This window comes from Phoxinus phoxinus (assembly GCF_949152265.1).
Source record: "Phoxinus phoxinus genome assembly, chromosome: 4".
NCBI lineage: Eukaryota > Metazoa > Chordata > Actinopteri > Cypriniformes > Leuciscidae > Phoxinus > Phoxinus phoxinus.
Window position 1 is genome coordinate 14003793 of NC_136879.1, and position 22553 is coordinate 14026345.

At 38.6% G+C, this 22553-nt stretch overlaps 1 protein-coding gene across 2 annotated transcripts; it reads right to left on the reverse strand.

The window, feature by feature from the left end:
* Positions 1 to 494: 494 nt before the first annotated feature.
* rinl (Ras and Rab interactor-like) lies at positions 495 to 20604 on the reverse strand. 2 transcript variants are annotated; one of them, XM_079609133.1, is made up of 14 exons: positions 20329 to 20404; positions 19683 to 19744; positions 19540 to 19598; positions 18562 to 18676; positions 18287 to 18446; positions 16377 to 16485; positions 14749 to 14821; positions 14417 to 14505; positions 14210 to 14310; positions 10423 to 10645; positions 9038 to 9637; positions 7284 to 7601; positions 5338 to 5469; positions 502 to 2388 (listed from the first exon to the last, which is right to left on the reverse strand). In XM_079609133.1, the coding sequence occupies exons 4-14, from the start codon at positions 18606 to 18608 to the stop codon at positions 1985 to 1987; spliced, it is 2256 nt and encodes a 751-aa protein (XP_079465259.1). In that variant the 5' UTR covers positions 18609 to 18676; positions 19540 to 19598; positions 19683 to 19744; positions 20329 to 20404; the 3' UTR covers positions 502 to 1984. The 2 variants fall into 2 exon arrangements, with proteins under 2 accessions (XP_079465260.1, XP_079465259.1); XM_079609134.1 differs by lacking the exon at positions 19683 to 19744 and having other exon boundaries at positions 495 to 2388; positions 20329 to 20604.
* Positions 20605 to 22553: the final 1949 nt, after the last annotated feature.

Consider the following 22553-nt stretch of genomic DNA (forward strand, 5'->3'; position numbering starts at 1 on the left):
CCATCCAACCATCCATTAATTCATCCATCCATCCATCCATCCATCCATCCATCCATCCATCCATCCATCCATCCATCCATCCATCCATCATCCATCCATCCATCCATCCATCCATCCATTCAACCTTCCATTCCTTCCATTCAACCATACAACCATACATTAATTCATCCATCTATCCAACCATCCATCTATCCATCCATCCATCCATCATTACAAAATGATATCTTACATTGTAAGTCAACCCCTTAATATATACTGTATATATACACATATATACAACACTGGTGATGGATTATTACTATTGTCATAAACCATGGTATTTATGAAGATGGTGCACAGTCAAGCAGCTCCACTTTATAATTATACGTCACTGTTCACAGTGCTATCTCAGCAAAACTGTCGTGAACAAGCTGCTGAAAATGATACATTCACATGGGCCCGTGACAGAAGAGTAGTGTAAAAGTGTGTGTGAGACAGAAAGGAAAAATCCAGGCGGTTGTTAATGATCCATCCGTTGGTTTAATGTAGAGAATGATTGCTATGAAAGTGCTGGGGTGCATTTTGCCACTGGCACTTCTCTATTTATCTCCATTAACTGCGGCTTCATTAAAGCTCACACTCCTCACACAGCTGTCAATCAAAGCATCACAAACTCAGAATGTGTGTATTTGAAAGCCAGTTGCTCTTTGTTGCTATGTTTAGCCTTTAAACACCTCAGGCTTCAACGATCTGTGGCAAGAACAGGTCATACTGTATATCCAACTTATGAGTGACAAGTACATGATGGTCTTACCTGCAAAAAGTGCAACTGTATTTTTTATCACTTAAGTTCTGGATTTTGCTGCAGATGGGAAACCGTCTAACAAATTAATGGAGAAACATGTACAATAGTTCCCCCTAGTGGTCACAATGGACGGCAGATAATTCATACTAGGCCGTCATACTAAGAGCCTGTTCCTATACCCAAAATTGTGGTGTTGGCTACTTGAGAGCGCATACGTGACAGGAAAGTGAACAAGACTGTCCCGTCTGAAACATGCCAACAAGATGCACATTAATAACGCTCTGCATTAATAACGCTCAGTATTTATTAATCACATTAATAAATACTGCTTCGGAGCTAAGAGTTTATCTCAACATCACAGTGTAGGTCAAATTAATTAGATATTACATATAACTTGATAGTAAAATGTAAAGGTTTGGAAATTGTGTTGGTGGAGAGCCTTTTATATAAAGGAAAACCTTTATATATGGTGTTTGTTATATAGAGACTAAACAGGCTCTTTAAAACAAAAAAGATATTGAAAATCATTTATAAATAAAGCTCTTGCATTTTAACAACACTAATGTGTCCCATCCGGTTATCAAAAGTGATACGTGCACTTGCGGTCTGCACCCACTTGAGCACTTGGGCCAAATACGGGAAATACGTCATGCAATAGACAAGTGTGAAGAAGACCACAAGTGTGGGTACCAGGACAGGCCCAGATTCTGCACGGGTACATCGAAAGACAGGAAGAGGAAATGTCTAACCATCCATCAAAGGACTTCAACACAGTCCCTCAACAGAGGAATGTCATTAGTTTAATTTCCTTGTTATCTGGGCGAAACAGATGACGTGTGTCGGTCCTCTTGTAAACCTGATTCATGCTGTTTGCCTCCATTTGAAACACTTTGGAATAAATTAAAGCATTCTGTGTCACTGGAAAACTTCTAACATGGTATTAAAATGGAAGTCATTCATTAAATGTCCTCATGAACTCAACCAATCAGCATGCTCAGCACCCAAGTCCCACTCCTAAAAGTTCCTGAACGTTGAAAAAGTACGAGCTCGCGAGCAGGGACTTCCTGAGGCGGACGTTGTCCCCCAGAACATCATTTAGACCCTGGATCCTGCGGTGGAGTCCCAGCCCAAAGTCCCTGGTTCCTGCATGAGGAAAGTTCCTGTGGTGGAAAAGTCCAGTTCTTTGATACCACGTGCTTATCAATTCAGGATCCTGTGATTTCCAGTCGTCTTTTCTCCATCCGTTCTCTCGGGACAGGTGAGGTCCAGCGTCTCTGGCACCTGTGCTTGTTCTCGCCCTGCGCGTCCCTCCTCTTCCTCCTTCACAGCCTCCAACTCTTCCTCCAACCCCTGGAGCGCTTCCTGCAAGCGGTCGCTCAGACTGCTCTCCTTTGAAGAGTTCCCGTCCTCAGCCAGCGGCCCGTGCCTCCGGATGGTCCTGCGGTTTCGGCTGTGGCGTGATTGGTTGCCGTGAAGTGTGCGTCTGCGATGCCATTGGCTGAGAGACTGGTGTGCCTCTGCACTGAGTTGCCGCTTCGCTAGACGAGGCTGGAAGCTGCTGATGTAAAAAAGGGCAGCGTAGAGAGACGTGAGGTAGTACCCACCTGAGGGAAAGATGGAGAAAGAGGAGCGAGTCATTTATCTTTAACTGCTACACCCTTCCTGGGTCAAAATACCGTTTACGGCCATTCATTTGAGTATTATAATGCAATACATCAACCTTTTCAAGCAACAAATACATCGGAAAAAATCATAACATCCTCATGTTTTTCCATATCCCTATCTTTCTAGAAGGTGCATTCTGGAATGTGAAGAGTCCTGTGATGAAGACACAGTTTTATCGTTTTCTATATAAACATGTTTTAATGATTCATGCTGCTGGTCACCTTTATCAATGTATTTTTCCGTGTTAAAAGGACATGATGTGAAAAATCGTTTAACTGTGAAAAATTGAAAACCAAATCGTATCTGTCCGGCTGAAGAAACAGAGGAGCCAGAAGACAGAAACTCTGATAATGACAAAAAACTGAAGTAAACATTGGCACGGCATACACAAAGTGGAAAAGATTTGATGACGGAAGAAAAACTGAGCATTTTTGTTGTACAGGTAGGGCTGTAAACGGTTAATCACGATTAATCGAATCCAAAATAAAAGATTGTGTTTACATAATATATGTGTGTATTGTGTATTATTTTGTATATAATAAATACACACACATGCATGTATATATTTGAGAAATATTTGCATTTATATACTGCATATATATTTTTATATGATTTATATTATATATAAATAGAACTATTTTATATATAAATAACACATTTTTCTTAAATATATACATGCATGTGTGTGTGTGTATTTATATATACAAAATAATACACAATACACACGTATATTATGTAAACACAGACGTTTATTTTGGATTCGATTAATCGCGATTAATCGTTTAACAGCCCTATGTACAGGTAATAAGTATTAATTGTTTAGATCAATGGTTCTCAACTGGGGGCCTCCACAAATTAGACAGGAGCGCCTTCAAATATTGAATATAAGTGCGGCCTTGGTGTCAAAGGTCGAGACCCACTAGTTTAGACCATTCTCTATCAGTGGCATTCACATAAACTCAGGATGATCATGCGGATGTGATGGTAGTTTACCATTGTGCTTTTGCTAGTCAGAGAATGATGTTGTATCGAATGCCCCTTTAAACTGAACCCCAAAGATTAAATTCATAAGGACAACTTTGCCATAATATAAATCTGTTTGAAAATCAACAATGTTACGGTCAGTGTTGGGTAGTAACTGATTACAGTTAAGTACTGTAATCAGTTACAATTATGTAATTCCATTAAGCACTTGTAACTAGATTATATTGCATTTTAAAATACTTGTAATCAGACTATATTTACTTTTCATTGATTACAGGATTAAATGATCATCTCACAATGGCAGTAAATTATTCATAAAAAAAGCCTACTGGTTATATCCGTTCAGAAGCTCGTGACTATCACTGAAAACGGAGAGCCAGCAGTTGATCACAGGATTTACAGAAATAATTTCACTTTTCACAAGTGTTTTCTCAACACTGCAACATTGCAACACTGAATCATCTCCTGGCAAACACATTCATTATTATTTTAATTATCACCCAGTGAGTCATTTAACCATGAATCGCTGTTTTTTTGGAAGGCTTTTGTCTCTCAAACACATTAAAATATACATATTCACATCATTAGAATTGAATTCACGTTATGAGATTTTTTACCGCGTGTACTAAATGAGGCAAGGGTGTAGAGTTACATTCAAGCTATTTTAAGGCATGACTATTTTTATTTTTTTCAAGGAAAAAACTTTTAAATATGACATTTTGGTGATCAAAGATGAGTTATAAGGGCTAAAATGATTGACTACTTTAATTTTAAGTTTACGGTTCTCTTATGTTAGTTAATGGTCTCATGCCATGGAGGTAAACAAATCAAATATTTAATCTTTTTTAGTATGGTAAGGGTTTTATTTTGATTGTTTATATTTTAAAATAGTTTATTTTAATCTTACATTTTTATAATTTAAATGATTTAATAGCTTTTTTATTAAACTCATGAACCCCCTGCAGCTCCTTCATGAACCCCAGTCTGGGAAACTCTGATGTAATGTAATATTGAATGCATTTCATTTTGTTTAAGTTAGGTCAAATGTAACATAGATAATTAGATAAGATAATATAACCTTAAATGTGTAATGTAATGGATTACGTTAATAACACTAACTTTGTCATGTAATTTGAACAATTATTTAGTATTTTACCCAGAACTTGTTACAATGAAATTCCCGATCATGTGGATTCTTTTTAAAATGACTGGTTTCAGTCACAAAAACTCGCTATGTAACCGCACCTTTACAATGAAAGTGATTCAGGGCGTAGAATTTAGTAGGGACGTGTCCCTACCAATATCCAGTGACACTGATATATCCCTAGCAATAATTTCGATCAAAACTCAAAATATATTTATATATTGATGTCCCCGTCCCCACCAATTTCAAAATCAAACCTACGCCACTAAGTGGATGTAAACTAAAGTGGTCAGAAAATGACAAAGCCACAATATTTGATCAATTCCAACTCATCTGAAGCCATGAGACCGGCAAACAGACAACATTTAAAAGGTATTGAAAAATAAAATGCGTAAACAAGAAGTCCAACATATGAAAGGAACAGCATAGTCCATACGGTCAATGGTATGATTCAGTGCATGTGCAATCCATCAATCCAAACAGACAAATAAGAATGAAAAAGTATAAAGTGCACTCAAGGACACACTTCAGGTTAGTCGGGATTGGGATTGTCCTGCCACTGAGATGAATGTGGATAGATCTCTGCAGATGATATAGAGCCGCTTCAGACAAACAGCCATTGACTGAGCCAGAAGCTGACATGTTGGACAGAGTGATGCTTTTTAAAGAGTTACAGTATTTGCCTTCATCAGGAAACCAACCATAAAACTAGCGGTGTGAACACTGTTAGTGAGTGTGTGTGTGTGTGTGTGTGTCCTACCCTCTCCTTGTAGTTGCATGGGGTCCAGCAGCTCCATCATGTAGTCGGTGTCCACCTGTAGTATCGCTAAATCACTGCGCAGCAACACCCACGTCAGGCACGGCAGGAAATCATCTGCCCCGAAAACCGTTCCTGACAAAAAACAATCAACATATTCAAATCTCCTACAGCGCAATGACTCAGGTATTAAAATGTATCAAGTGCCTTGCAGCAGTCATAGCTCCATAGGCATGTGTGGACAGTGCCGGGTAGTAATTGATTACTTGTAATCTCGATTACGTGATCAGATTAACAAAATTAAGTACTTAATTTTGTAATAAGATTATTGTCACGATTATTCTTATAGTTTTACCCTCATAGACTTTTAGTTTGAATCCTTCAGTCACATGTTGGTGCTGTTATCTTTCTGTCAATAAACTCGTCTTTGCGTCTTGCCTACATCACATTCAGCCAAAGTGTGACAATTATATATTGCATTTTAAAATACTTGTAATCAAACTACAGATACTTTTTATTGATTACATGATATTCTCACAATGGCAGTAAATTATTCACAATTCATTGATTCTCCATACTACAAGCAGGTCCCTTCTACTTAGTGTATTATTTGATTTTTAAATTGTTTAATTACTTTTCATTAAACTCACAAACCCCAGTCTGAGAAACCCTGACGTAATGTAGGATTGTATATACTTCATGTTGTTGGTAACAAATGGAATATATTTCTTTCTCTTTGTATTTTCATATAACAATGGTACAGGATTATCCTATTCAAAACAATGCGATTAACAAGTTAGGTCAAAAGTAATCTAAAAGTAATCTTATTATATTACCTTAAGAGCCCTATTTTAAGGATCTAAGCACATGGTCTAATGCGCACGGCGCAACTGCATTTAGTGCGAGTCCAAATCCACTTTTGCTAGTTTAATGGCGGGACAAATGGTCGGCGCTCCCGGCGCATGGTCTAAAAGGGTTGTCCCTATTCTCTTAATGAGGAATGGGTGTGTTTTGGGCGTAACGTGCAATAAACCAATCAGAGTCTCATCTCCCATTCCCTTTAACCCTCTGGGGACGGCAAACGCGCCGGCGCGTTTTGCTCGTTTTTTTTTTACATAGCAGCAAAATAGACATAAAATACTCCGTCATTTTTGGTCATACAGACTTAAGAAATATGAAAAAATAAGCTGTTAAATGTCTACTTTTTTATGTGTCCACTTACAATCGAAATAAAACATTGTGCTTTTGTAAAATAAAGAAAATAAACAGGGTGTGCTTTCTGCCTCTCCGTCTCCGTGAACTTTTTTTCTAGTGCACGTCTGTAAACATAAATAAAACTCAGCGAATACTATTCACCCAGGCATGAGCAATATATCTTTATAATCATTTAAGTGTGTAGTTTTAAATGATCTAATTCAAAACCATTCCCTTTAAAAGCCAGTTGCGCTATTTACATGACGGGATTTGCAAGCAGAAAAACTGAATTTTGAATATTTGGCATGTTTGTGTGTTGCTGCCTGTCCCTGTGTGTGTAATAAGCAGAGAATAAGTATAAGCGTTGTGGACCCGCTTATAGGCGCGCTTTTTAAATACCAAAAAAGTACTGCGCACTGACTTTAGACCAGGTTTTAGTTGGTCAATGGCGCAGTCTATTTCTGTTGGCGCTGTCTGGCGCTGCGTTGCGACGGGTGTGTGATAGGGCCCTAAATGAGTAATGTTATAGATTATGTTCACAACTACAATTTGTGTTATGTCATATGGAATTAGTAACTGACTAAAAATGTTAAGTAATCTACCAAACACTGACTATTCTTGTTTTTTCGGCACAGGACACATTTCTGTATGTGGAATGAGGAGTATATAAACAGAGAGCATACAGTTTCAGAGGAAGGGGAATGACCATGAGAATCCAGAAAATTTGCATTGTGTCTCTACAGTAGTTCACTCACCAGGCTTAGCATTAGCATTCATGCTGTGGTAGATATTCTTGCAGACTTTGAGCAGGGTGTCAACTTTTTTACTAGGTGAGTAGGCCTCATGCATTGTGGTCCATCGATGCTGGATCTTGTCCATCATGCTGGAATCCGGCACTCCGGCTCCGGCTGCTCCCTCCAGCTCCTCCAGGCTGCGGTTCTCCAGCGTGCTCTTGTTAGCCTCTAAACGCTGCAGCGTGCCGTCATCCCGGCGCGCTGTCTTCAGACACACGTAAAGGTGAGTGTAAACTGGTTTTAAAGCCACTTTATGCAAGGCAAGCTCCAGCATAGCATCTAAAGGCAGAGAGAAAAACAGATTTGTCAATAAATGTGGATGCGAAACAATAAGAATCATAACAATATTCTAGCAAAACTTTTGCTACAGTAAGTCATGTGACCATAGAAAGCTCTCGTTTATTGTGTAGGCATACCTATAGTGGAGAATGGGGAAATTAAATTTAGGTTTCGATGGTCCACTTTAAACCTTCTACTAAATAGAAATAACTTTGCAACTAAGTAACAGTCATGAGTAGTAGACCGTTAGGTGCAGATTAGTCGAATAAGGCCCTTGTATTAAGATGTTTTTTGGTCGATCGAATCACAAGTAGACGAGGGAGACACATCCCTGTTTACACCTGGTGTTTTAATCCGTCTCTTTTGTACACTTTCAACCACTTCTGTCCTGCTTTCTTCGAGGGAGGAGAGTCTATGGGCCAGTAAATCTATGGGTTTTCTTCCAGATCTTTCAATCTAATGGACAAAATAAGCTTGCGCAATTTACATACAGCATGAACACACCGAACACAAGGGAAAAACCACAGTGAAAAACCTTCACCGCAAGGCCAATGGCGAAAGCTGTGAGTGTGTGTTAGAAATCAGGAATGGTGAGAGAACATTGTTCTTGGTACATTTTTCATCTTCAAACCAAACTCGGGTCTCCAGCCGACAAAGTTTAAATCCCGTCTGGCAAGCGCCTTTAATGTTTAGTCATTAGGTCAGTAGGCGGAGAGAATACGGTCTTTTGTGGCTATTTGAACACATCGACCACATGAATCAACTATCTCTGGAAGTGGTGGACAGTGGACAAGCTCAAAATGTTTACGCCTGTATTTAGCGTTGTCCACTTGTGATAGACCAAAATGCATATAAATACCAGGTGTAAACAGGGCCTTAGTTGACATATGGTTGCAAAGTTACTTATACTCAGAATGTCTGTTGGAGGATCATCATAATAAAGTGTTAGCAGATAATATTAAACAGACAGTCCACTATTACTCTAATGAGAGCTAGTTGACATGTAGTTACAAAGTTACTAATAGTTAGTAGAATGTCTAAAGTGGACCATCATAATAAAGTGTCACCTTCAATTGTAAATCAATTGTATTTGTTGATAAAACAATACAGATAAGCTGAAAAGTTATCTACGTTAATCATTTTGAAAAAGGAACTCAGGTATTATAAGGTAAAACAAAATAACGTTATTTCATCAATTGATTCTGATTAAATAACACGCCTACAACTCGTTATGGTCAAGGTTGGGGGGGGTTAAGCGAGGACTCAATATGCAGAAGTGATGGGATTTTAATGATTTTAAAATAAAACAAAACTACCCCGATGGGACAAACTAGACTTGACAGCCTGACTTGACTGGACTTGACGAGAAGGGAAACAACACAGAGGGAACATGGATGAACCCTGACAGTAATCTCCAGCACATCCACAGGTCTTACCCAGCTCAAAATCAGGGATGTCTCCAACGCTGTCTGTGATGCTTTGTATCTCTGGACAATCAAACAGCATTTCCCTCAGATTAGTGAGAGCCGAGCGCACGTCCTGCAGCATCTCGGTGCAAGTCCCTCCAGGAGCAGCTCCACCCGCAAGAGTGTCCTCTACGAACCCCCTGACCGCCTCTGCGAAAGCCCCAGCCCTGCGCTCGGCCATCTCCTGAACACGCTTGCTCAGTCTGCGCTGAGGAGACACGAGTCCACCCAGAGCCTGGCCCACCGCCGAGAGCCGGTTCTTCATCTTATCCGCCAGCTGGAAGCGGGGCGAAGGCAGGGATGGGCTTGAAGCCGGCTCGAACTCCTCCTCCATGCTGCTGACCGACAGCGAGTCCAGCTCTAAGCAGGGCGGTTGAAGCAGAGAGGAAGGCAGTGGTGAATTCAGCCATATCTTGTCCTCTATCCAGGACACGCGGTGTGGCGACTGCGGGAGAGGGCTCTGGAGGGAGTCTGTGCTTGCTCTTTTTAGGGGGTCTTCCTTGCTGGTGCCACTCGCCCTTCGAAGCACAACTCCTTCCGGGGTAGATGGAGAGACTGGTGACGATGATCCTTTGAGAAGAAACAAAGACGTCAATATGTTACACTTTCTGACAGCCTGCTTTTATTATCAGCACATCCTTTTGCAATTATAAACATCACTTTTTCCACCATCGGGCCGAACAGTAAGGAATAGTTTCTCTTGAGCTTGGTTCAGCACGGCACGATTACAAACCGTCCCACAGTGGGAAAATGTAACCATACCCGTACCAGCTGGGCACGAAATGGAAAGTCTGAATTTTCATTTAGGTTTTTTCGTATTTCGTCATTCGGTGGCTCTAAATTGTCAAAACACGACTCAAAATGCTTGTAACAGATGCGAAAAACGCAGAAAAAAATATTTACGTGCAAAAATTTCGGACTCAGTGCAAGCATTTTGAGAGAGGTTTTGACAATTCAGAGCCACCGAATGACGAAAGCGAAAAAACGCATACGAAAATTTCGGACTCAGTGTGCAAGGACCTTTAAGCAAAAGAATGGTTTGGCCCGAGAGTGGAAAAGCAGCTATTGTTTGTCGGTTCCTTGAAATCAGTGCTATTATTGTTTACTAAAGCTGAAACTATTACAAATCTTTTTCGTTATTTGAAATTAATCTGAATTCAAATAAAATGTAAATATTTGATGAAAAACTTAAAAATTCTGAAATATATATATATAAAAAATAATAAAAATGACACTTTTTAAACTGAAATTATTATTTTTTATTGAAAACTAAAAAACTAATTAAAAATACTATCATAGTATATAAATAATATTTGAAATTATGTAACCGAAAAAATATAAAAGTCCACCACTACCTTTGTCATGGTCCAAACTGCTAGAGTTGTCCTCGGCTAGTGTAGATGACCTCAGTTTGAGTCCTCTCCCTTCCCATGCTCTTGTGGTGCTTAACCGCCTGTCTCGCCTCAAGCCGATTGGACGATTGACTGGGCTGGCTGGAGAGTGAGCCAGCCAATCATCCCCATGCTCTTGAAGGTACAAGGGATTGATGAAGCACAGGGCACCATTGGCGGCTGTAACCTACCAACAAACAGAAATAATTTGAAGATCACGTAGAGAATACAGCCTCAATATCAATCGGTGGGGTCCAATTAAATCCCAAATTAAAAAGAATAGATCCCCATGGATACATTTGTTGTGTTCAACTTCCTTGTCCATACCGCATTGGCTGGGTAGATTACTTAGAAACTGTAGTCAGTTACTGATTACAAATGACGCAACAAATTTTTTAGTTAGTAGCATAATCTATTACATTACACATTTAAGGTAATTAACATTTAAGTAATCTGATTACTTTTAGATTACTTTAGGCCTAACTCGTTTACTGCATTGTTTTGAATAGGATAATCTTGTATCATTTTAGGGCTGTAAACGGTTAATCGCGATTAATCGAATCCAAATTAAAAGTTTGTGTTTACATAATATATGTGTGTGTATTGTGTATAATTATTTTGTATAATAAATACACACACATGCATGTATATATTTGCATTTATATACTGCATATATATTTTTATATGATTTATATTATATATAAATATAACTATTTTATATATAAATAACACATTTTCTTAAATATATACATACATGTGTGTGTATTTACATAATACATACAAAATAATTATACACAGTACACACACATATATTATGTAAACACAAACTTTTTATTTTGGATTCGATTAATCGTTTACAACCCTATACCATTTTGATATGAAAATACAAAGAGAAAGAAAAGTGCATTAAATATTACATTACACCAGGGTTTTCCAGACTGAGGTTTGTGAGTTTAATGAAAAGCTATTAATTAAACCATAAAAAGTATAAATAATAGTTTAAAAATAAAAACAATCAAAATAAAACACAACACATATTAAAATATATATTTTTTTTGTTTACCTGCTGGGTGAATCAATTAATTATGAATAATTTACTGTCATTGTGAGAATAACATGTAATCAATAAAAAAAGTAACTGTAGTCTAACTTGTAATTAGATTATATTGCATTTTAAAATACTCATAATCATGAGTATTTTAAAATGCAATATAATCTAATTACAAGTACTTCATTTTTGGAGTCATATTACTTCAAGTTAAGTCAGATTACATGTAATCAGTTTCTGCGCAGCACTGTTCATAGTTGCACAGGTTTTCTTCCCTTTAAGCACCGCTAGCATCATAAATTGATGTTTGGACTTTGCACTTAAAATAAGTCTTGGTTTGACGAATGATGATAGTTTTGATAATGTTTTGTCAGTGTCTAAAAGAGACGTGTTACATTTCATGAGAACTAGGCAAAGAGTGTTAGAAATGTGGTTACACTTTTAGTTTCACTTTATTTTAAGGTCTCTTTGTAATAACACCAAAAAGGACCAAGTAGTTCTTAAGGGCTAGGGCTTAGTTTATGGTTAGTCACTTGTCGCTAATGCTATCTATGGCTTGGAATAATGTTACTTCTACAGAAAGCAGATGAGTGTCACAAAGGTTTTTTATCAAATAAGTTCAATACGTAAAACAATCTATAACTTTGTAGGTTTGCTTTATGTTACTGATTACCTCAATTCACATACAATTCAAATCCAGAAATTAGAATCTGGAATTGTAATTTCAAAGCATTCTCAGTTCTGAATCACTTTTAAAGGATTAGTTCACTTCAGAATGAAAATTTCCTGATAATTGACTCACCCCCCCACGTCATCCAAGATATTCATGTCTTTCTTTCTTCAGTTGAAAAGATATTAGGTTTTTGAGGAAAACATTCCAGGATTTTCCCCCATATAGTGGATTTCAACGGGAACCAACGGGTTGAAGGTCCAAACTTCAGTTTCAGTGCAGCTTCAAAGATCTCTACACGATCCCAGCCAAGGAATAAGAGTCTTATCTAGAGAAACCATCGGCCATTAAAAAAAAAAAAAAAAACATTTATACTTTTTAACCACAAAAGCTCATCTTGCACTAGATCTGCAATGCGTCGCACATTTCGTCATCACCTTAAAAGGTCATGGGTTACAAGCGGAAGTATCTTTGTACACGACCTATATATATATATATTTTTTTTTTTTAGAAAATGACAGAGGGTTTGACTAGATAAGACTCTTATTCCTCGGCTGGGAAGCTGCACTGAAACTGCAATTTGACCTTCAACCCGTTGAAGTCACTATATGGAGAAAAATCCATTTTCCTCAAAAACCTTAAAGATAAAGGTAAAAAAACAAAACTATTATGATATTTTAAAGTTTCCTAATGTTGTTTTGGAGTCTCCTACAGGTTTACATGCATCAAAGGTAAAAAACTGTTTCATTTTTTCATAATATACATTTGCACATCACCACATTTTCAATGATTCTCAAACAACTCGCCAAATGAATCAATCTCTCTAAATCCCTCCTTTCCACGAGCTTCTCTGCTCTGATTGGCCAGAAGAGCTCAGTCTGTTGTGATTGGTTTACCGCATACAGCGCACATCGAAAACAAAAAATCCCATTGCCGCCATAACAACATTAGCTCTGCATGTCCTGAGGCTTCCTACACCGTAAACCAAACACAGTAACGAACTACAGTATGATGTCGATTCGACCATATCAATCCAAGCGTGAGTCCGATGATGAAACACTAGAAGAACTAGTTATTCAACCCGAACCTCCATCGCAAGGACGACTCGAGCAGGACGTTTCAGTGATACACTACTCAGTTTGAGGTACATTATGAGATGTTGCAATTCCTCACCATCAGCATTAACAACTGCATGTCCATCAACAGAACGATTATTTTACTTGTACTAATTTATTTACAGAGTATGTTTCTAATATATTGGGATGAACACGTGGAAACTGTATCAATAACAGTGCATGCATGAGATACATTAGCCGAGCTCTAGCATGAATGACTGATGTAACACATTGGTAAAACAAATCTTGCTCCATGCTTAATCGTTCCTCAAAGTAGTGAGAACGACAGACGATCTCTAGTGTCCCACAGCTGATCAGCAGAAGTATTTCAGTAAGACAGTGATAACATGAGTTAGCCAGTTAGCAGGAGACCTACACAATGTAAAACTCAAAACTTAGTATGTTGAGCACCGTCTTTCAAGAGCAAGCGGTTTGTGAATCCTGCATTGACCCCGAGCTTTGAGAAGCAGTCGTCAGTAAAATAAAGGGAACACAGCAACAGTTTAGGATTATACTGCTGTGATAAATATGAATTTTAACCACTGATTCTTCAAATGCTCGTCCTTGGGCAGTGAAAAAAAATGTCTTTACCGTCACATTGTAGAGCACAGCGTCTCCTCGACATGATGCTGTCCAGTGTCCACAGGAATCAGCTGCCGTGTTTGAGGGGTTTCAAGTTTCCCTGGTGTCTGCGCGCGCAATAAGTGGGCGAGCTAATGTTACATCTTGACGTCACGACGAAACGGCTTATGACTCGTTTGAAAACCGATTAATTTCATTGGATGACATGGGAGGGGTGAGTCAATTATCAGGACATTTTAATTCTGAGGTGAACTAATCCTTTAATACTGAACAAATAAAGTGAACTTGAAAACATTAGAGAAGTAAAGCAGAGCTAACGCAGAAGCTCGGTGTCACCTGTATAGTGCACAGGACGGTGTCTGGCATTTCTGCTGTGCCTTGTGTTTCTGAAGTCATACTGTTAGCCTGCAGATCTGAGGAGGGACACAGCCAGGTCTCTGAAAGTCAAACACACACAACCCTTGAAACGGAGAGAGTCTGACTGACACAACAGCAGATTATAGTGTAGTACGTCAAATGATGAATGACAGGGCAAGTACTAACTTGGACCAAGCAGAGGAACAAGGTGATCTGGTAGGTTGATAAGGGTGTAAACCCACGAGGGAACCAACAAACAGACAGGCAAAACATCCCTGAGGGATGAGGGAAAAAAGAAGAAGGTTAAAAACAACACATTAATTATACGGTTTGGCACTTATTATAATCTTTGGCGTAAGGGAAACAAGGAGATTATTCATTCTCTCTCAAGAGCATTAACTGCAAGTGTTTGGCCCATAAGACATTTTCATATACTTTATCTAACACAGCGATGCAGTATTTCCTGTGATAACACTCCAGTTATCAAGCAAAACGGGATAATAATAACTCATCCGCACCTGCTCAGTGTGTAGAAGTGCAGCAGCTGAAAGAGATCAGGGAAAGCCAGGTGTGATGTTGTCAGTTGAAGCGCTGTGAAAGAAAAAAGACTCAGTCAGATTTGCGCTGTGAGTCATATGAGAGAAACTGGACAAACTAGTCTTGAGCTTTAAAAGAACACGGATGTGATGAGGAAATGGAAAGGCTGCAGTGTTCATGATGTCAACTAGGACAGCGTGCGCAAATGGAGAAGAAAGCACAGAGTTCATTGAACTGCACAAACTTCTCATGCACACTGGATTCCCACAGTGTACTTCCCATGTCTGTTTGTAACAGGAAACGTAGAAAACCTGCAGGCTTTACATTCGTGTCATACGCCTGACAGCTTGTGCATTTCCTTTCGTGACACATAAAAAAAGTCACTCTTGCATATCTCAGGAAACTTAGCTATGCTTTGATAGATGTTTCCCTTTTAAAATCATATATAAAAAGAAAAAAATCTATTAAAAAAACAAACAAGTGGGGCTGTAGTTTATATAGCCTAGTATACAGCTATGTGGACAGCATAGCTCAGAGACGTAATTTGATGTTGAGAATTCATGTTGAAATCTGACTTTTAATCGAGTATCAACAAAGACTATAGAATAACACAAGGTCTCTCGTATTGCTTTGAATGGGGAAAAGTGCAACGCTCAATATGTCGGAATAAGTCCCGCCTTTCCAACTATAAAGGAATTCCACATCTCAAAACAAAATGGCTGCCGTTAGGCGTTCTGGTGTTTGTTTGTCAACACAACCCGATCACACTAAATGCGTCTCTATAGCACGCAGTGTGTTTATCGTGTAATTTATACACGGAAATTCGTTTTTACGTGCTAAGGATACGCATGGGTTGGTTAGGGTAGGTTTAGTAGTGGTGTGTATTACACGCAATGAAGTGCGTATCAAATGCACGCGAAAACTGCGTATCCTATGCACGTAAAAACTAATTTTCGCGTATAAATCGCACGATAAACACTCTGCGTGCTATAAAGACGTATTTACGTGAGAACAGACTGGTCAACAAAGCAACAAATTGTGGACGATAAATGATGCTATACTTTTTGAAGTTGTTGAATATCAACAGAAAATATCCGTAACCATGTTTTACCAAAGACTAAATAACACATGCTACGTAATAACACATAATACGCGTCTCTCGTATTGTTTTGAATGGGGAAAACTGCGATGCCAAATATGTCGGAATAAGTCCTGCCTTTTAAATAAAAGTCAATCGCCGATTGGTAAAGTCACAGCGTCACTGCAGCCGTTAGAAGCTCTGGCTATTATAGTAACAGTCGTATCGCGCTTGCACTGCGCATTAGCATTAGCTTGATCCAGCCTGAAAACATGTATTTTCTGACATGACTCGAGCGTTTAGAAACAACATTTCTTCACCGTTGTAGTTGTCAGATTTCACTGGTGATATCAAATATGAAATTTAATCGTAAGCTTGGCACAGTTTTGGGGAATTTGATGTTTCCCCATTGAAAGAGAGATAGCAGCTGCACTCGCACGCCCAGGAGGCGTTTCAAAGATGGCCGCCGAGTGAAATGACTCGTCTTAAAGGGGCTTTGGCATCATCAAGGATGAAAGCTGTGTTCAGTACCTGTTCCGGTGGTTATGATGGGGAACTCTTTGACCGGCTCGCCGCTGTCCGCTACAGACACGCACAGAAGCTGGTCTTGAGACAAAGACCCTTGGACCACCAGGAAACTCTGCGTAAAGGAACATTTAGATTATTTCACTGCAATGCGAGTTTAATGAAAGGGTTATAGTGAGATTATTGAGAATTTACATTTTTGGAGAATATTGTATCATTGCTTTATGAGAACTCATGCGAATGAGTGACACAACCGGCTTTGACATCAAGGAAACGCACACTTTGTGGGTAAGCTCTCTCACAAGAGGAAGTCAGTGCGCACACAAGTTGGGTGCCAAAAAAAAACTAAACTGATACTAAACCTAAAATAGATGACAGTGAGAGCTACTGGAGTTATTTAGTTTATTTAGTTTATCGAAACCAATGACGAATATGCAGCTAACAATATTCACAGGTTATATGCTTTTTTTTTAAAGTCTATGGTTATATGTCATTCAAATTCACTCCCTAAAATATAAACAACAAGAACCCTCTTAGGAATTAGTTGACCACAGGGGAAGTGAAATGACATCTTTGATCATTTTGACATACAGAGTGTGCAGGACTATGGGAGCATCTTTCACGGCTTGGCACAGACTATCAGTGTTAGCCGACACTTCTAAAAAGATCAACATTGGATCCTGAGATATTCTGGAAATACTTGATTTTTTTGTAGTTGATTTTTTCTTTTTATTCATTCGTTCTTCTTTATTCGGATCCCCATTAGCTTCCACAGATGTTGCTTATCTTCCTGGGGTCCACAACGCAATATTATGCAGATCTTGTATTATTTTTAATCATTACATGTTGAATGAGGATACCAGCAAAAGCAATGAACAAAGTAAAATTGCATAATGCTCGATTATTGACCATTCTGAATCAGCATATTGTAAATAACCACTTGCATAAATTGTAGAAGAGATCTTACCGTACACTACTGTGGTCCTTTAAGACATCAGTCCTCTACTCTCTCTCTTTCTCTCTGCCTTTTCTTAAGTACACTCATGCTTTCTGCACTCTTATCTAACTCTACTTCTGCAATTGTCTGCAACATAACGACAGTTTATTCAAAACAAGAACTTATGCTCATAGTGCTGCTTAGGTTAGTAAACCTTAATAAGATGATTTTTTTAAAGATAATTTTATTGTGGCACATGTATAAACCGCCCTAAGTCAATCATTGAATAAACTTCTCCCCAACAGTGCGCATAAAACTACGCTTCCACTAAGTATTTCGACAAAGAAATGGCTTTTATTAAACAGGGCCAAAGTTCAGCAAAGGGAACAGACTTTCCAAAATAAAAATAGCATCAGTAATGCTGTGTGTTATACAATATACATATTTCCCTGAGTCTCAGTGCTCAGCAACAAGAAATCCACAGGCTAAAACTAAATTAAACAGACGTAATAGGCGAACATGCATGGTTTCACCAAGTAAATCTTTGTTCAATATTCCAATCAACCAATCAGATTTGAGGGACAAGTTAGCAGTCAATGGTTTAGGCTTATAACCAGGGTTGTGTGCTTCTACATCGGTGCAATTCACTATCATTTCCCTCTGATTTTGCTGATAAGTTATGGGTAGGGTTAGGTTTAGGGGTAGGGATAGGGTTATGACTACATTTTGATCCAGAAACATGTCTTACTTGGCAAAATTACCGTGATCTGTATTAATAATAAGAGGTGAAAAAGAGTTATTGACAATTAAAGTCTAGCTTTTATTGAATTTGAGCAATGTAAATGATTGTATTGTGCGTTACATTTCAAGTCACACTAAAACTACTTGTTTTTTCATTGACAACATTAGGGTTTACGTGTTTAAACAGCTGAATGACTGATTTAGCAAGCATTGCACAAGAGGAAGTGAAGGCACCCACCCCAGAAGGTCTGCCCCACAGAGCGGCGTGCGCCCCATGACTGTCCCAGGGGCTCTTGGGAGCCCAGGCATCCTGGCACAAGCGTAAACCTTGCAGCAGACTCAGGGTTTTAGTCTGATCCCTCGAGACCCCGTTGGGTACTGTCCAGCCAGCATTTTGTCTATGAGAAATAAAAAAAGGTGTTTCAATTATAATTTTACACACACACACAAAAAAAGGACATTTAAAAACGGCATATTGAACAAAATGGTGATTGTATCAGTGTTGTCTCTCACCTGTTCCCACTGGTTGTGAATTCATCTTTGGACTCTTTCATCATCATTGCACTTGACCGGTTCAGGAAATCTTTTCCAGCGCAAGCTCTTCCATTTTAACTATGTTGCAGTAACCCTGTTGATATTTGGAAAGAGAGAAACAAAAGAAATTATGAAATATTGTTTCTCTCCAACCCCACATCCTTTCATTTGTACGATATGTCTTTTCGTTCACTCTTTGTCACAGTTCCTTGTTAACAGTTGAACATGTTTTATCAGCAGTGAAATCTAAAGTCTTGAAGATGGATTTTTTTTGTTTTGTTTCAAATTTAGGGGAGGAGTTTCATCTGTGAAGTGCAACTTTGAAAACAGACGCCATGTGCTGTGACAAAAAGAGCTACTTCCAGCTTGTTGAAATACATTTGCACTATCTTTAAAAAAAAATGGACACACCAGCTCTTTGCTACTTATTATTGCTATTAGTCACATTTTAGAATAATAGTACAGTTATTAAAACAATTGCACTTTATTTTACAGTACATGCACTTACAGTGTACAAAGATAAGATAACTACATTGGTTAAGTTTGGGTTTAGGGGTAGGTTCAGGGTTAGTAGGTTTAGGTTATTAACTAGCTACTTTAATAAATAGGACTGCATATATGGGAATTATGTAGTGATCAAAGAACTGTTCAACAAATTACAAATATATCATATTTTAGATTATTCAGTGTAACCAGTCGTCCTGCGCCCGTTGTTTAGGGATTCTCTGAGCACCATAAAGCATATCCAGGGATGTTTTGAACTGTGAAACTGACGCTGAACAATTGTTTCCTGTTTTTTCTTCACTATGTACTTTGATTAATTGATTAAAACCCTTAAAGAAAATGGTTTTGTATTAAACTATGTACACATCTTAAATCTGTCTTCACAACAAACTGGCACAGAGTAGTTTACACTTTGGATGGATGAGGAATGGATAAATGGTTAATTTCGCTCACATGTAGGCGTTCTTCCATTTGCTTTAGTTTGACAGCTGGGAGATACATTGCTGGGTTTCCTATAACAATAAACAATGAGCACAAATTATTTTGAATTCATTGGGTAAGAAAACAAAAAATCTTTCTGTGAAATAGAAACGTACCATTAAAAGCCACTGCTGTAAACTCAAATTTGACTTGCATAAAAATCTCACACATTGACCTCCTGAGTGTACACACACACACACACACACACACACACACACACACACACACACACACACACACACACACACACACACACACACACACACACACACACACACACACACACACAATACAAGGATCATATATACATAGACATAACAAAACTAATAATAAAAAATAAAAAAATCCAGGGTTTTAGAAAACATCTTGAATGTCGAGTGTGATTGCTTTATACAATGTATGATAATTGTATGATATACAATTTTTAGTATTTAGTCATCTGTAGAGGATTACATAATAAACTATAATTTTCTCTTGACAGCCTGTCTTTTCAGTTTATTCTTAATCCATGTTTAATGTCAATATTTATAATAAATATTTTTGATTGCACTGTGTATTATTTTATAACACTTTTGACATTTCTATGGAAAAAGCATGTGATTGCCCCCAAAAGTTTAAGCAACAGTAAATACATAATAAGTTCTTGGTAGGCTACAGTACATAAACGTGATTTTTTTTGTCCCATGTCTCAAGAATAAGTTGATAAATAATTAAAAGTAACACTCTTGGAAGGATGCAAACAAACGTCTTTGCTTAACTCACATGTGGTGTCTTCAAAATGTCCTCCTGCATGAAGAAAAGACTGAACATCTCTGAAAGCTGCTCCAACACCTCCACCCACTGCAAGTTTGCGCGTGGAGTAATCGAGTCTCCTCATTACGAATCTTTTCTGTACTCAGTCATGTCACCTACTGTGAGATTCACTTTTGGTCTGTGACATACATATAAACGTTCAATTTCAGTCACACTAAAGATCAGTATCAACTTTGATAAGAGTGACAGAACTCTTGATGATGCCCTTTGTGTCTCTCACACCATAAGCTCCACCTACTTTCATGACTGTGGTAAACCTCACTGTGACAAACTTTCAAGTGAAAGTAAGATACATCAGAAAGATGAAATCTGAATGAGTGTTACAGTACCAAGTACATCAGTTCCATTTTAGTCAAGTCAGCAGTTACATGTCAAAAAATAAACCCGTTTCCTTTTATAATAATCAAGCTTAAACTTCAGTTCCTCACTGACTTTTCCTCTTAAGACCATATTAACCCACAATAAGATCAAACTCATAGCCAACTCTAAAACCAGTTGACTCTAAAAACCTAAGATTTTTTAAAAAGGTTTTAACAAAATTTATGAGATGCTGTAACATTATATATCTTCAGCAGTCAGACAAACATCTAAAAAACATAAAGACATGCCGTCTATAATAAATCTGGCGTACTAATCATCACAAAGTTGTTGTTGTTGTTTTTTTGCCAGAGATAGGGCAAAATATCTATGAAAAATTCTTATGAGAAAATGATAATAAGAAAGTGTTCCTAATTATTTCAATAGTCCACTTTAGCCTGTTACACCCACAGCATCTACTCTCTCCCAGAACCGCCACCAGAGAGCTTCATGCCCAGAGGATTAGCTCTTTACTCTCACAAACTGACCTATGATAGGTCTCATAGACCGGACTCATTTTCAACTCGCACCTATTTCCTTTTAGTCCTTGACTAATAAGCTCCCCATGTTCTCTCATACTTTGCAAAGTTCTCTCATACTTTGCAAAGCTAGATTAAAGACACATCTCTTTGCCCTAGCATTCACATAATGCATTATAGACTTCTATAACTCAATGTTAGGCTGCATAGATTAGGTCAGCCGGAACTGGGAACACTTCCCTTAAATCCTGATGTACTCGTTACATCATAAGAAGAATGGCATCTACGCTAATTTTAGTGTCTTTGTTTATCCCGAGGTTTTCCCGCAGCCTGCCGGATCCAGGCCGTATCTGTCATGATTCTGCCATCTAGTCCTTGTCTTTAAGTCTTGAGGCAGGATCATAACATTATTCAAGAACCGCTATAAAGCCAAAACAATCTGTTACCTTAAATTATACGTTTATCTCTGTAAAGCAGCTTTGAAACAATCTACAATCTACATTGTTAAAAACGTTATATAAATGAAGATGACTTGACTTGCAAAGTATTGTTAGCCTAGCCTGCAATTCTGAGCTCTTATATTTCTGTAATTTTCTCCTATGTTTAACTTGTGTCTATTTCTTCGGATTTCCCTGCCCACGAGTTTTGGACTTTGTTTGTCCATTGTTTTCAACTTCTCTTTTGCCTATTGGTTTGCACTTTGTTTGCCTAGTTGGACTGAACTTTGTGTACCGAACCCCTGCCTGTTTACTGTACTAAGTTTTTGTCGTTATCATTAAACTGCATATGGATCCTAATGACTTCACCTCTCAACTCAACAGAAGCGGTTCAACAGCTACAAAAAAATGTTACTGCACAAGTGGAAATGCTGTCAGTCACTGTTAGCAACTCCGCAAGCTCACCATGTTGACGGAGGAGCTCGTCAGATCTGTGCAGCTGCAATCCAGCATGAGCACGTGTCCGGGTGAACTAACAAGCATTCATGCCAGCAACACTATGCATATCGCATCTAGTGCCTAGAATCTCGACTCTCTCCCTGAGAATTTTGTGTCGCCGAAGCCTTCCTCGCCTCAGATCCTCAGATCTGTCTTCGGTTGGGAGGACTTCGGCTGAGAGTGTTTCCTCTGGCTTCAGGCCTTTTTCGGGGGAGCACGAGAGGCAACACTATCTCTCTGCTGCTGGTGTGAGGAGCTGGCGGCGGACTTCCCCCTTGCAGCAGACCCATGAGATCTAGAACGACGGCGGGGGATGAGCTGTTTGAATGCGGCTGACTGTCATTTCGTCTCCTGAAACCTCTCGACGACAGTATTGACTGCGTCGCCGAAGAGGCCAGAAGAC